At 46.3% G+C, this 15,885-nt stretch overlaps 1 protein-coding gene across 1 annotated transcript in view; it reads left to right on the top strand.

Moving 5' to 3' along the window:
• Window positions 1-10,023, top strand: part of ACSS1 (acyl-CoA synthetase short chain family member 1) — a 637,137-nt gene extending 627,114 nt beyond the window's left edge. Inside the window, exon 14 of the mRNA XM_069235038.1 lies at window positions 8,198-10,023. Within this exon, the coding sequence (XP_069091139.1) occupies window positions 8,198-8,374 (177 nt within the window). The 3' untranslated portion in view covers window positions 8,375-10,023. The remainder of the gene's footprint in view (window positions 1-8,197) is intronic.
• Window positions 10,024-15,885: the final 5,862 nt, after the last annotated feature.

Consider the following 15,885-nt stretch of genomic DNA (forward strand, 5'->3'; position numbering starts at 1 on the left):
GCAATTTACGAGTCCGAGCGACTAGCAAATTGCAACTCGCAATTTGCTATGCAGAACGGTGTCTCAGACACCGTCTGCGAGTCGCTTTGGGGTCGCAAAGACCCACCTCATTAATATTAATGAGGTGGGTCGCAAATTGCGGCCCCATAGCGACTATGGGCACTCACTGACATGGAGGCCTGCTGTAGTCAGCAGACCTCCATGTCCGTGACTGCTTGCTAATAAAGCAGTTTTTTTTTTTACAAGTGTAGCCCGTTTTCCTTAAGCTGCACTTAAAAAAAAAATCCGAAACCTTTTGTTTCGGTATTTTTTCAGGGCAGGTAGTGGTCCCTTGGACCACTACCTGCCCTGAAAAAATATTTTGGGGTCCATTCACAAAGGGGAAGGGGTCCCATGGGGACCCCTTCCAATTTGCGAGTGGGTTACCATCCACTTCAAGTGGATGGTAACTTCGACTCCATTTCCGACCGCACACTCGGTCGCAAATGGAATTGCATACCACTGCAAGTCGCAAATAGGAAGGGAACACCCCTTCCTATTTGCGAGTCGGAAATGCATTTTGCAAGTCGGTCCCGACTCGCAAAATGCTTTTCTGCATAGGAAACTCCGGTTTGCGACGCGCAAACGGCAATTTTTGCCGTTTGCGAGTCGCAAACTGGTTCCTACATCTGGCCCTAAGTCACCTTCTCCCGCCATTATAAAAATAAGATACTGTTGTGGATTGGTGCTACGTTGTTTCTTCAGGGGAAAGCAAAATACACCAAATCATCAATATTAATTCTTTTGATAGTGAGTAGACCAGATAATTTTTTTTCTGTTTATGCTGTGCCTACAGCTTTCAACGAAAAATTGTTTACATTTTTCTCTGTAGCTCTCTGTAAACTTGAGGGTGCTTTGCAGATATTGCCTATTGCTGCCCTGTAAAACTGCACCACCACATTATTTGTGGATGAATATACCCCTGTCATACATTACAAGGAGGACACTGAAAGTGGCAGAGGAGTTATATGACTATATAGAGGCACGAGGCTGAAGAGGTGCGGTTCTTTATAAGGTCATGAAAATAAATTCCAAGGTGACTTGCAATATCCTTTAACGTACGGCATAGTATATCTTATTCTTTATAATACATGATCCCAGAATCACCCTCCCCACAAACCCCCTAAATCCTTGCTTTCTTGCTCCCTCAACTTAACAAGATAATATTGTTGCAGACATGAGGAATAAAAACTAAATCTTTAGTGCAAAAATAAACACATCATAAAAACAGTAGTTTGTTGCAAAAATATATAAGAATCAGTTTAATCTGAGTCAGAGTAAGGAATGCTGTAGCTGAGAAGTTGTAGAAAGGTTCTATATTCCTTGCAATCACATTTCGGGCCAGATGTATCAAAGATCTGGTTTGCATTTCATAAATAGCGAATTTTAGGAAATCGCTATTTAAGAAATGCAAAATGGGATGTTTGAAATTTGCGATTCGGTAATAGCGATTTCTTAAAATTCACAAACGCTATTACCAAATCGCAAATAGAGAATGCGACTCCATTTAACCCTAGGTGCGACTGGTTTTGAACTTCCCAAATTTCCGAATTCCAGTTAGGAATTTGAAAAGTAGGTAATGCAAACCCCAGGGTTCTGGGGGCCCTCTGCCCCCCCAAAAATTGACGGACATGTGAAGCTCACACAGGCCTTCGGGGCATGTGTGCGCTACATGTCATTTTTAAAAATGCATTTATAATGCATTTTTTAAATTTGCACATGCTTACCACCAAACTTTAATTTGTGGTAATTGCATTTCCTAAATGCCCAATTCGCATTTAGGAAATGCTTGATACATGTGCTTTGGAAATCTCAAATAGGAATTCTCTAATTGTGATTTCCTATTTAGAAAATCGCAGTTTGCGATTCTCTAAATGGGGTCGCACTTTTAAGGAATCGCTATTTTTGCGATTCCTTAAAATTGCACTGTGAACAGCTTTCATACATTGTGAAAGGCATTTTTGCATTCTCAAACAGCCAAATTTTTTCGATTTCCACTGTTTGCGAATGCAAAAATGTTTGATACATCTGGCTCTTCGTGTGCAAAATTTAACTTTCCCATGAATATCTTTTTTCTGATGATCACTGTTAATTTTACAAAAACAGATCATGAGAAGGAAAAGCTAATTCTTGCTTTTGTTGTTTAAACTGCAGTCGTAATTATGCTCCATAACTTGTCTTACACCTTGGCTGCTGGTTCTAGCAGGAGGCATTGTGACATCACAGTTTTACTGTAATTGGGATATTGGAGTCTGACTTTCATACAGGGATTACAGGCTCCCATGCATTATATATGGGATAAAGTACCCCACCATATAATATAAGGATATTGCAAGTCACTGAGGAATTAATTGAACACATGAAGAAACAAGGCTGAAGAACTGTTCCTTTATAATGTTATGGAACACTTAGGTGACTTGCAATACACTTATCATGTACAGCAGGGAGTACTTTATTCCTTATAATACATGGTTATACCATCACCTTTCCCGCAAACCACTTAAATCCTTGGCATGTTACTCTTTCATATGAAAGAGAGAGCATTTATGTAAACATCAAGAATAACAACAGAATCTCTAGTGAAAATTAAACACATTAAAATGCTGTTAGATATTTGTTGAAAAAAGATATGAGTCAGTTTAAAACAAGTTAGTTTTTTTAAATAAAAAAAGATGATGTAGAAACATGCAAGAAAATTCTAACTTTTCTTTAATTGCCCAAGAATACAAAAAATAAGCATGTTGCCATAGATATCACCTTTCATCTTGTCAATATACAGGGAGTGCAGAATTATTAGGCAAGTTGTATTTTTGAGGATTAATTTTATTATTGAACAACAACCATGTTCTCAATGAACCCAAAAAACTCATTAATATCAAAGCTGAATATTTTTGGAAGTAGTTTTTAGTTTGTTTTTAGTTTTAGCTATGTTAGGGGGATATCTGTGTGTGCAGGTGACTATTACTGTGCATAATTATTAGGCAACGTAACAAAAAAAAATATATACCCATTTCAATTATTTATTATTACCAGTGAAACCAATATAACATCTCAACATTCACAAATATACATTTCTGACATTCAAAAACAAAACAAAAACAAATCAGTGACCAATATAGCCACCTTTCTTTGCAAGGACACTCAAAAGCCTGCCATCCATGGATTCTGTCAGTGTTTTGATCTGTTCACCATCAACATTGCGTGCAGCAGCAACCACAGCCTCCCAGACACTGTTCAGAGAGGTGTATTGTTTTCCCTCCTTGTAAATCTCACATTTGATGATGGACCACAGGTTCTCAATGGGGTTCAGATCAGGTGAACAAGGAGGCCATGTCATTAGATTTCCTTCTTTTATACCCTTTCTTGCCAGCCACGCTGTGGAGTACTTGGACGCGTGTGATGGAGCATTGTCCTGCATGAGAATCATGTTTTTCTTGAAGGATGCAGACTTCTTCCTGTACCACTGCTTGAAGAAGGTGTCTTCCAGGAACTGGCAAAAGGACTGGGAGTTGAGCTTGACTCCATCCTCAACCCGAAAAGGCCCCACAAGCTCATCTTTGATGATACCAGCCCAAACCAGTACTCCACCTCCACCTTGCTGGCGTCTGAGTCGGACTGGAGCTCTCTGCCCTTTACCAATCCAGCCACGGGCCCATCCATCTGGCCCATCAAGACTCACTCTCATTTCATCAGTCCATAAAACCTTAGAAAAATCAGTCTTGAGATATTTCTTGGCCCAGTCTTGACGTTTCAGCTTGTGTGTCTTGTTCAGTGGTGGTCGTCTTTCAGCCTTTCTTACCTTGGCCATGTCTCTGAGTATTGCACACCTTGTGCTTTTGGGCACTCCAGTGATGTTGCAGCTCTGAAATATGGCCAAACTGGTGGCAAGTGGCATCGTGGCAGCTGCACGCTTGACTTTTCTCAGTTCATGGGCAGTTATTTTGCGCCTTGGTTTTTCCACACGCTTCTTGCGACCCTGTTGACTATTTTGAATGAAACGCTTGATTGTTCGATGATCACGCTTCAGAAGCTTTGCAATTTTAAGAGTGCTGCATCCCTCTGCAAGATATCTCACTATTTTTGACTTTTCTGAGCCTGTCAAGTCCTTCTTTTGACCCATTTTGCCAAAGGAAAGGAAGTTGCCTAATAATTATGCACACCTGATATAGGGTGTTGATGTCATTAGACCACACCCCTTCTCATTACAGAGATGCACATCACCTAATATGCTTAATTGGTAGTAGGCTTTCGAGCCTATACAGCTTGGAGTAAGACAACATGCATAAAGAGGATGATGTGGTCAAAATACTCATTTGCCTAATAATTCTGCACTCCCTGTAGATCTGGAAAAAAGAGCAGAAAAAGGAAAGCAACATTTTCTTCACTCTTTACACAGCTGCTTTAATTATGTTCCCTGACTTGCCTTTCCGCTTGCCTGCTGGCGTAGGTAGCAAGCATTGTGACATCAGAACTCAACTGTAAGACATTATTACAGTAATAATTATGTTATTACAGTTGAGTTCTCACATAATTTATTTATAATCAGCAACTTTCTGCATCACATTAAATCAAACCTTGAGTTGTTTATGATGTCACTCAAAACCCCAAGGCGATATACATCCTCGTAATTTGTTTTTAGCCATCTATAATTTTATGTTACCCATCTATAATTGTACATTATTTATGGCTACCCGAAATCATCTGCCTCTGCTTTCAACTGCTACTCAGGGGCAGAGAAATAATGGAGGAGCCTTACATAACATTGCCTATTCTCTCGGTCCCAAATTAAAAAACAAATACTTGACCTCCTGAAGCCCACCCCCAGCACTCTCTGTGTCTTCTCTTACCTCTCTATCAAAAACTATAGTTTATACATTCCAGCTCTGCTCTGATAGGCTCTCACAGAGCCCAGCCAGAGCAGCCTGGAATTCCTTTATGAGGTACCAACAGTGAGTTACAAGATTCGAAACCCACCATTGCTAAGTCACAGCAGTGAATTATCAAATTTGGAATCTGACATTCATGCTAATGGATCTCAATGAGAACTAGACATAACATACAGAATAATAGGTGGGTAATTGTGAATAATAGGGCTTTATTTACCAGGGGATTTTGATTGGCCTCAAATAGATAACAATAGAAAACCTTGAGTTATCCATGATGTCACTCAGGACACTCACATGAATAACATCCCCTTTATTCACATTTTACCAATATGTTATTTTATGTTATTTAAGATACCCCCCAAAAAAAATAATCGGCATCTGCTTCCAACATATACCTATGGGTAAAGCAGTAAATGGGGAACCACATATAATATAGCATTTATTAAAAAAATAATTTAAAAAGCTTGGCCTTCTTCCACTCACTCCCACCAAGTTCAAAATATACCCTCCTCCACCCAAATTAAAAAAATAAAATACAAGGCCTACTGACATCCATCCTTGTCACCTGCAGTGTATGCCCCCCACACCACCCCTTCAATATAGTGGACCAAAAAACATAGCTCGCCACCCACCTCCTCTGGAAAAGCCTGTGATAGAGCGGAACGTGGTAACAATTTACCTGCGTTCGGACGCTCTTTAGGTCGATGAATCTTTTGACTATGTGGGAACTCTCTGTACTCTTAGTCGATCAATCACCTTCTTTCGATAATCAATAACGAACATAAGCAACACCTTGAACAACATAACACTTAACAATTAATCCAGAATACATTTCGGCGAACCCTGACCTTTCAGCCAGGAATAACCACACCAGTTTATTGCAAAGTTAGTGAGTTTATTTCCCTATATTAACAAAGCTAGCACGATATAGATGTGTCTCAACACCAAATGATAGACATAAATGAACATTAATAGCTGTCCATATCGTCGGAACAAGTGTAATCTATGTAGCATTTGAATCACAAGGCATTCGATAGTGGCAATGCAAAGCACTAATACGATAATCTGTAATGGGCTAATTGCGTACATTTAGTCAGCATAACAAGATCTCAAATTGCATCGTGCGGCATATGGAATCCTCATCTAACCTCAAATTGGCATCAGCATGTGGGACTTCATGCAAAAACAATTTAGCAACATCAATTTAGAAAACTCCTAGCTAGGGTCCTTATCAAAATCAGCAGTTGGTTACCTAAAAGAAACACAATGCAATTTTACAATTTCCTTTCATAATTACCAATTCCAATCAGCAATCAATGAAGTCTTCGTCTCACAGGTACCGTTTCTCGATCAGCATGGGACGGGACCAAGGGGCAGGGGTGAATGGGGCAATTGCCTCACGGCGGCAAGATAAAACTACTACTTCATGCAAAGGGACAAATCAAAGTTAAAGTCTCTAGGGCAAGAATCATTAAAGTCTCTTTCTCTCGACTAGAGAAAGCATCAAAGTCTCTCAAAATGGCGTCGCAGCAAAATGGGTCATAGTAGCTACGAAGTCAAAATGGCGGAATGTCCGAAGATAGAGAGCTTTCCTCTCGTGCACCTGGGTTTTATAGACAACAGTTCAAGTCCAGTAGGGTCTCCATTGGTGGGTTCATAGGTTAGCTTCAAATTGACCAATCAAAAACGACAGTTCTCAAGCTTTTACTTAAGCATACATTATCCTTGGAGATGGGTACGCAAGTTGCAACATTGTTTCTCGATTAGCTTACTCTCAGAGCCTCCATTGTCCGCACCTGCAAGTCGACCTTGAATTAAAGAGAAAATATGCCAGGCTGGCACTAACTTTAAGATAAGCACGTGAACAGTTTCTGTGGAAAAATACAGCTTCAAGCAGAAATACACGTTTAATAGCACAGTGGAAAAATACGAACATCTAAACCGTGAGACCAGGCAACTAGGCCAAAGCCTCCGCTAAAGTAATGCTAAGCTAAAGCATTTCAAACAAGCAAATCGTAGCACACGTTTATGATTATGTCGGATTAGTGCAATTCTAATACACCACGTTATATAAAGCACGCGTATAAATGATGGCAAACTACTCTGAGGGCACATTTTATCCCCGTACAATCTTTATTAATTCGGTTAATGTCACACATGATTATGTCAGCACTACGTTTATGCGTTAATAAATCAAAACCTTCATTTTCTGCTTCATCACCTGCCCCAGGCTCCTGTCCAAACTGAAACAAAAAAAAAACACTGGTGTGCTGCTACCCACCCCACCATCCTAGGTGCACTCAAGATCACTTCCGGCTCAAAACTGCACTCTCCACTCACACTGACATAGTAGAGATGACATCTTGCTGAAAGAGGCTCTGTTGCTTGGCGGCATGGCGTAATTTTTCCGTTAGCACACGTCTGCAGAGACCTTTTCAGACAGACAGGAAGATGGTTGGCACAAGGACAGCGCCGTCCACATTCTCCTGCCTCAGGTCTGCAGAGAGGCTGGAGAAGTCAACTGAGACCGCCGCCACAACTCTACTGCCATGCTCTGGTCTCTGGAGACCCAGGCGAGGCAGCAGAGCAAAGGGGAAACAAGTACTTTGCCAGGGTGATGTTGCAACAGTGGTTCACCAAATTGGTCAACCGTTGTTATGACGTCAAAGCAGTGACTTTACGGATTCCAACCAGTTCATGCTAATAACTTCCTATGGAAGCCATATATAACAAAGGAATTCCTCTTGCTATTAGGTTGTGGGGTTTAGTTAAAAGCACATGGTCCATTTTAAAGTACAATGTCTTTAGTGTGCCTCAGGCACTTGTCTACTGTGTCTGTGCATTAATCCGGTCTATGTTTCATCCATGCTATGTGTGCTTTTGAGCAACTATGTAGGAAGTGGCATAGAATTAATCTCTTCCACTTACGAGAGCAGTTGATAAACAGTCTGGGTCTCTTCAAACTGTATCCGCTTTGCAGATGTTGGAGACAATATACAATTTAAAAGGCATACCACATTCTCTAATTGTTTTTCTTCTTTGAGCATTCCTTGGCATCTCCGGTAGAATATTGCAACCTCTTAAAAAGAAGACTTTTTTAGTTCACACCACAATTTAAAATAACAGTTGTTTATCTTTGCTCTTGAAACTACATTCCATCTCAAGAGCTCACAGCCCCCACTCCCTAGCTTGTCCCTGTTTTCATCCAGTATTATGTTAGTGTTTACATCTAAAAACGTTCTGCACACCTCACTGATATTCTCTTCTCACAGGTGGTGAAGCGTCTTCCGAAAACTCGCTCTGGGAAAATCATGAGAAGACTCCTGAGGAAAATCATCACAGACCAGCACGACGCCCTGGGAGATATCAGCACACTGGACGACCCCTCTGTCATCACCGAGATCTTGGAGGCCTATGCCAAGTACAAGGCTGAGCAAGCATCTTCTTAACACGAAGACCTCCTGCGAGGGGGGGGGGGGTGTAGATACATGAAAGGGTTTGTTATTAAGACAAAAAGTGCCTTGCTTCATAGCCTCTCCTTGAGACATTCTGGCTAGAGATGGACAAGTCCTGTTAATAAGTCCTTGGCTCATAAATCTTTGTGACCAGCCCAACTGTGGTACCGAGAGAGGGCAATGCCAAAATGTAGACGATATTTCCTCTTTTTGACTCCTTGGTGATGTTTCCAGATGTTGCAGCATGTGCTGTCTGTTCAGTGCTCACTTGCAAGTGAAAGGCCACAGAGATATATTTTTAATTACATTTCCTCTTGTAATTACCGCTGATGACGGCCTATCCAGGTACGTAACAACACTTCCATTTACACTTTATTGTTCTTCCTCTCTGACTGTGCTGACGTCAGTGACGCACAGCTCAGACCCGGGAGCTCCTGTTCATTCAGCGTGAAATGCCAGTTGTATACAGTGTGAATCAGTTTCCAGCTAAAATAAACGCGTCAACCGAAGGACAACAGACAGACCATGTCAGGTAATTTATTTGACCTCCTCCTGAACTGAAACACGAACATCCTGGACAACTTTTGCACTTTTGGAATGTAGCTATCTATCGATGGATTGAACTACTGTTGTAACAAGCAGACAGAGCTGCAGGTAATCTTCCACTCAGAGTGAAGATTTAGAAGTCAGTGCATAACTGTCAAAGGGCCGATATTATCAAAATAATAATAAGTGCGATACAGCACTTCTGCCGTTTTAAGCTCTGCAAATAACAAATGATTATATTACTCAATTTATGATTACATTATTTCTTGACCTCGGAAGGATGGAAGTCTGAGTTTGCCTAGCTTATATTTGAATTTATGAACGGCAGAGCAGTGCATTTCCCAGCAGCAAGTGTTTAACTCGGTGATCCATCCTGCCAGCCTAAGCACAACGCCTCCCGGGACACACAGTCACTTATCCTGAAAAGGGCACGTGAAACTACAAGTCCCAGCATGAAGAATGTTGTTGGCTGAAGAACTAGGGCTGGATGAAGGCCACCTCAAAGCAGCTATGCAGTGTGCCGAAATTACTGGGTGAGAGACATGTTCCACACTCGACAGAGGAGCATTCTTGCTCTCATGGATTGGCATCAGCCTCCCGAGCAAACACGGTACAAAATGCATTAAGCGTAAAGTTGCAGAGTAACAGGCTTTCTCATTTGTTGACTGATATGAATGTATTAATATATTTGCATAATATAGGCCTTTATGAATCAATGTATTTTGCTATAGATACAGAATGGTTAAAAACCTTGGATACATGAGTGCCTTAAAACACATTGAACATACTTTTTAATGTTCATGGTCAACAGTTGACATACATGCCTTTCCTGGTCAATGAATGAACCAGGACCTTTTCCTGAGCGCCCCTATCCCTTGCGCACACATTTTGCCCATTGGTTCTTGAGTATGCAAAACATACATTCTCATGTCCCACACAGTACACTTTTAAAATGCATTTCTGTAAAGATCGTATTATTTAATGCACTGTGCTGTGGCTAGTCAACATTAAAGTGATGGTATGGATACTCATGCTGAATAATGAAGGTACAGAAATATTGTAAACACTAGAATAAATATGATGATTTGATTCCTGAATATGTTGGTCACTTGTTTGTAACTCGACTATGATTGGTTCGTTACGCACTCTTGATTAAACGTTGCCTTTACCGCTTATTTCAGTTCGGTACAAATATTGTAACCTTGCATTTATTGAATCTGATCTCTGATTATTGGGGTAGTTGTATCATCGGACTGTGGAGGGGGGCATAGGGGCGAGGTCAAGGGGCATTGGAACACAGTGCTTAATTGGTAAAAATAAGCGCTGAGCACAAAACCTTTCGCAGAAGCCCCTTCGGCGCTGTTGCCAAACAGGGCTGGCTTTAGGGCGGTGTGACCAGTGTACGCTGACCTGGAGCGGAGCAGTCAACTGGGGGAGGGAGGGGTGCTTGCTGCTCTGAGCAATAGCCTACGATTTAAACGCACTTGCTGCAGAGGTCTTTGTGTCTAGCTTTCAGGCAACAATAAAAATGTCAAGATACCTCTGGCGATTAATGTTCCTGCTAGAGAGAGGGATGGAGTTGTGTCTGGTGGCAGTTTTGACTCGCCACAAAGTAGAGCAGATGGGTAATAGGCCTGCTTAAAGAACAGATCTGTATTTTATGTGGATAACTGAGTGGATTAGTAAAGCCAGCCTTTACCATCTCTTTAAAACAAATAAAGGTGGTCATTACAACCCTGCCGGACGGTGTTAAAGCAGCGGTAAGACCGCCAATAGGCCGGCGGTAAAAAAATTGCAATTACGACCGTGGCGGAAACCGCCAACAAAGACAGCCACTTTAACACTCCGACCGCCACTGCGGTACAAACAAACAGCGCGGCGGACACCGCCAACAGACAGGCGGGAGACAATGTACCGCCCACACTATTATGACAGGCCAATCCGCCACCTTTTCCGGGGCGGATTCACCGCGGATAAAAACACGGCGGAAACAGGAATTTCGAAGGGAAAACGCTCACCTCTACACACTCCACGAGGAACGAGGACACCATGGAACCGGAACTCCAAATCCTACCTGCAATAGTCTTCCTGCTCCTCTACCAGGAGCACGAACGCCGGCGGCGAAGACCACAGTGCGTACTGCATCTACGACACAGGGGAGGGGGAGGGAAAAAACAGGGACACACACACGAAACACCCCCACCCTCACCCACTACAACACACACACTAATGCATATCAATACATCACAATTACACCCCCAAACCCCCCCGGAAGAATGCAAAGACCAAAGAAAATGAGTGTAACCATCGGAATATATTACAAACAAGTAGGGAGAAATATATATATATACACCATGTACAAAATATATACCAGGCATAGTAGTCCAGGTACTGCACAAAGAAAGTCAGTGGAACATTGGGACCACACGGTATGGGCGAGGCCCACACAAGATCCCCGACCATGACGGAGAGAACACTGGGGGAGGGAGAGGGGGGGCACCTCAGCCGCTTGATTGCACGACACCAAATCCACGAGGAGGCCACATGCCCACTGTTCAATCCTGGGGAGTGCAAAGCCACAGTCTCAAGTCTCCACAGTGGGTGGGTTGCCCACTGTTCAATCCTGGGGAGTGCAAAGCCACAGTCTCTCAAGTCTCTACAGTGGGTGGTTTTCCCACTGTTCAATCCTGGGGATTGCAAAGTCACAGTCTCACAAGTCTCTACAGTGGGTGGTTTGCCCACTGTTCCATCCTGTGGAGTGCAAAGCCACAGTCTCTCAACTCTCTACAGTGGGTGGTTTGCCCACTGTTCAATCCTGGGGAGTGCAAAGCCACAGTCTCTCAAGTCTCTACAGTGAGTGGGTTGCCCACTGTTCCATCCTGGGGAGTGCAAAGCCACAGTCTCTCAAGTGGATAACAGTCTCCACTGGTTCTGGACGGGGACTGGTGCCCACAGTGCTTCATCCTGTGAAGGACAGAGGTAGTGGATGGATCTCTCCACTGGTTCTGGAGGGGGACTGGTGCCCAGAGTGCATCACTCACCCCGTGACGGACCCAGTTGCGTCAGTGCCCCTACCGCTCATGGGCTAGCGGTGCTTGAGTTGGCGGTGCCCTGATCAGCAGTGCTTGAGTTGGCGGTGCCCTGTTCAGCGGTGCTTGAGTTGGTGGTGCCCTGTTCAGCGGTGCTTGAGACGGTGGTCCTTCATGGCCCAGCGGGGCTTTTGCTGGCGGTCCTTCATGGTCCAGCGGGGCTGGTGCTGGTGCTGGCCTCCTGGGCAGCTGTGCTGGGGCTGGCGGTGGCCTCCTGGGCAGCTGGGCTGGCGGTGGCCTCCTGGGCAGCTGTGCTGGGGCTGGTGGTGGCCTCCTGGGCAGCTGGGATGGGGCTGGCAATGGCCTCCTGGGCAGCTGGGCTGGGGCTGGCAGAGGCCTCTTGGGTAGCTGGGCTGGGGCTGGTGGTGGCCTCCTGGGCAGCGGGGATGATGACGGTCTTCTACACCGTGCAGCTCTTCCCAGACTTGCCGGGTTTCTTGTGGCCCTTCCCCACCTTGGAAGCTGACTCCACACTCCCAACGGGACCCCTGGGAGCGGCTTTGGTGGCTGGAGTCTTCCCCCTCTCCCGCCGGGCACTGGCCAACTTCTGATGCTTCACACGTGGGGGACTGTCTGTGCTGTGGCTCCTTGCCACACTGGCTGTCCTGGTGGCCGGTGCACTCCACATACCGGTGACTACAGGCACCACTGGTCCCGGGAATGTTTTGGCAGAGGTGCTACTTCGGGACCTATGAGATGGACGGGGTGGGGGAGGTGTGGGAAAAAGGTCAAGGGTGGACAGGAAAAGTTTTTGGGAGACACTGGGAAGGGTAGCTGGAGGGGGTTTGGCAGTGGAGGAAGAGGTGGTGGTTGTAGGAGGTGTTCGTTTGCTGCCTTTGGGTGAAGGTGCATGCGCTGGAGGCTGTCGTGAGATGGATGGCTTTTGGGTGGGTGTGTGCCTGCGTTTGTGTATCGTGGGAGGGGGCGTCACAGACACTCTGGGAGAGGACACGGGACGTGTGAATGGTAGTGGGGGTGGTGACTGCACGTGAGCGGGGTGTGGTGGTGAGTGTGCTGGAGAGGGACGTAGTGGCTGCAGAGGTAGTGCATGCAGGTGTGAGTGTAGACGAGACTGGGAGGGAAGAGGGAGAGGAGGAGGAGGGGGACACAGTGGAGGCAGTGGATGTTGGTGTGTCTGCATGTGTGTGTTGCTTGCGTGAGTGCCTGTGGGATGTGTGGTGCTTATGTTTGCCTGAGCTTCCCTTGTGTGTTGAGGTGTGTGCAGGCTGGTCTGATGGTGTGCTTGGGATAGGCAGAGGTACAGGGGATTGGGTCTGGGTGGATGAAGTTGGAGGGGGGAGGCTAGAGACAGGGACAATGGCTGCCATCAGTGCTGAGTTCAGAGTTTGAAAAGCTCGGTGAAGGGCCGCCTGACATGAATGAATGCCCTCCAGGAATGCATTAGTTTGTTGCAACTGCCTTTCTACACCCTGGATGGCATTCAAAATGGTAGACTGCCCAACAGTCAGGGACCTGAGGAGGTCAATGGCCTCCTCACTGAGGGCATCAGGGGTGACTGGGGCAGGGCCTGAGGTGCCTGGGGCGAAGGTGATGCCCACCCTCCTGGGTGAGCGGGCACGGGGCGAAGGCTGAGGGGCTGCTGGGAGGGCGGTGCTGGTAGGGGGGGTGGCGGCTGTACCTGTAGATGCGGGGGCACAGATGTTGCCGCCACCACAAGGGAGCTCCCATCAGAGGATGAGTCCGTGTCGCTGGTGTCAGCTCCTGTCCCCGGCGTGGCGCTAACCTCACCCTCCGTCCCACTGGTGAATTCCGAGTCCGTAGTCTCGCCCTCCAGGGACATGTGGGATGCAGCTCCCTCGTGCTCCGGTGCCACTGCTCCTCCGCCTGATGATGCTAATGCACACAAGAACAAGGAGACCACAAAAAGGGGAAGACGACAGAAGAAAGACATGTTGAGTGCATGGATTACCACTACCGTTGGCGGACACAACAGACACAGAAGCCCCCTGCACTACGCCGCGCTCTTGGGCTCCACTGTTCAATTCCTGCGAAATGGCCTACAAGACTATGGATGACATCTGCACACATAGATGACACAGGGGCATGACTAGCTGTACTTGGCATTCTGCAGAGGTGGGGTGGGGTGCCACATGGCCTGCCTTATGGAGGGGCCTTGCCTACGGAACTCGCTCTGGCATAGGGAAACTCACAGCCCTCCTCCCCCACCCAAACACCTCCACTGTGCGCAAAGTCAGCAGAATGAGAGTGTACTCACCCCCTTGTGTCTGCTGTGATGCCCTCAAGCGCCCATCCAACTCCGGGTAGGCCACCGCCAGGATCCTGAACATCAGGGGGGTCCTGGTGCGACGGGCACCCCTCCCACGTTGCACCAGGAAATCCCCAGCTGAGCCTCCGCTGTCTTCTTGCTCCAGCGGCGAATGTCCTCCCATCTTTTCCGGCAGTGGGTGCTCCGTCTGTGGTAGACCTCCAGGGTCCGGACGTCCTTGGCGATGGCACGCCAAATATCTTTCTTCTGGTGGGCGCTGACCTACATGAAAAGTACAGGGGAAGAAGAGAAGTCATTACCAACTGCACCGTCAAAGTGATTGGCCCCCACCCTTGCCATGTGGCACATGCATTCACCGCCTTTTATGCACGCAGCACTCTGCCCCCTTCCTTCTTACATCCAGCCCTCGCCACACAGGCATAGCCCATACAACATGCTCCCTGTGTACTTACCTGTTTGTCTGGAGGACCGTAGAGTAGGGTGTACTGGGGGAGGACCCCATCCACGAGCTTCTCCAACTCCTCCGATGTGAAGGCAGGAGCCCTTTCCCCAGATGCACAAGCCATTGTCTCTTCCAGACCGAGGTCACAGCAGCACTTGCAGTGTAGGTCCTCTCCTGTCGAAGATCAGGTATCGAGTGATTGAACAGATAGAAAATGGCGGTCACGTCCGCGGCGGTGCGTACCGCCGGCGTACATCGTCATTGGCTCCTGGGACCAATAGGGTCCAATGTTAACCAATGCAGCATTGCGCCGCGGTCTTCGACCGCCTACCGCGACGGTGTACAATGCCAGCGCAGTTACCTCACATCCCATTGTCCCACTTAAGAGGTCAGGCAGCCGCCATTTCAGGGGCCCACATGGCTTCATTTTCAACTGCGCCATACATACCTAGGCTTAGATTCAACACACATACAGGCCACCTTTTGTGTATGACTGGTGTTCTGGGTAAACTGTGGGTACGTACCTCTGAGTTGGTTGACTCTGTGCTCGCTGTTGTCCTTCATAGGCACCGTCCGCTGGGACATGTGAGGAGATGGCGGCATCCTCCGGTGTACTGACCGTTGGGGGACCTGTCGACAATGGAGGAGCGACATTTGATAATCACCTACAGGCTTGACCGTGCCACAATCCAGGAACTGTATACCCAGTTGGAGCCAGACCTGATGTCAGCAATCTGCCATCCCACAGGAATCCCCCCTCAAGTGCAGGTGCTGTCAGTGCTCCATTTCCTTGTAAGTGGGTCATTTCAAACAACTGTGGCCATGGCATCAGGGATGTCCCAGCCTATGTTTTCCAACGTATTGTCCAGAGTGTTGTCTGCCCTTCAGAAACACATGCGGAGCTACATCGTTTTCCCTCAGGTGGAGGATTTGCCTACAGTGAAAGGTGATTTGTATGCCCAGGGACATATCCCCAACATCATAGGTGCCAATGATGGGACCCATGTGGCTTTGGTCCCCCCCCCAGAGGAGTGAACAGGTGTACAGAAACCCGAAGAGTTATCATTATATGAATGCACAGATGGTATGTTTGGCAGACCAGTACATCTCCCATGTGAATGCCATGTTCCCTGGCTCAGTGCATGACGCCTACATCCTGCGGAATAGCAGCATCCCTTAT

The sequence above is a fragment of the Pleurodeles waltl genome, chromosome 5 (genome assembly GCF_031143425.1).
Source record: "Pleurodeles waltl isolate 20211129_DDA chromosome 5, aPleWal1.hap1.20221129, whole genome shotgun sequence".
Classification (NCBI taxonomy): Eukaryota; Metazoa; Chordata; class Amphibia; order Caudata; family Salamandridae; genus Pleurodeles; species Pleurodeles waltl.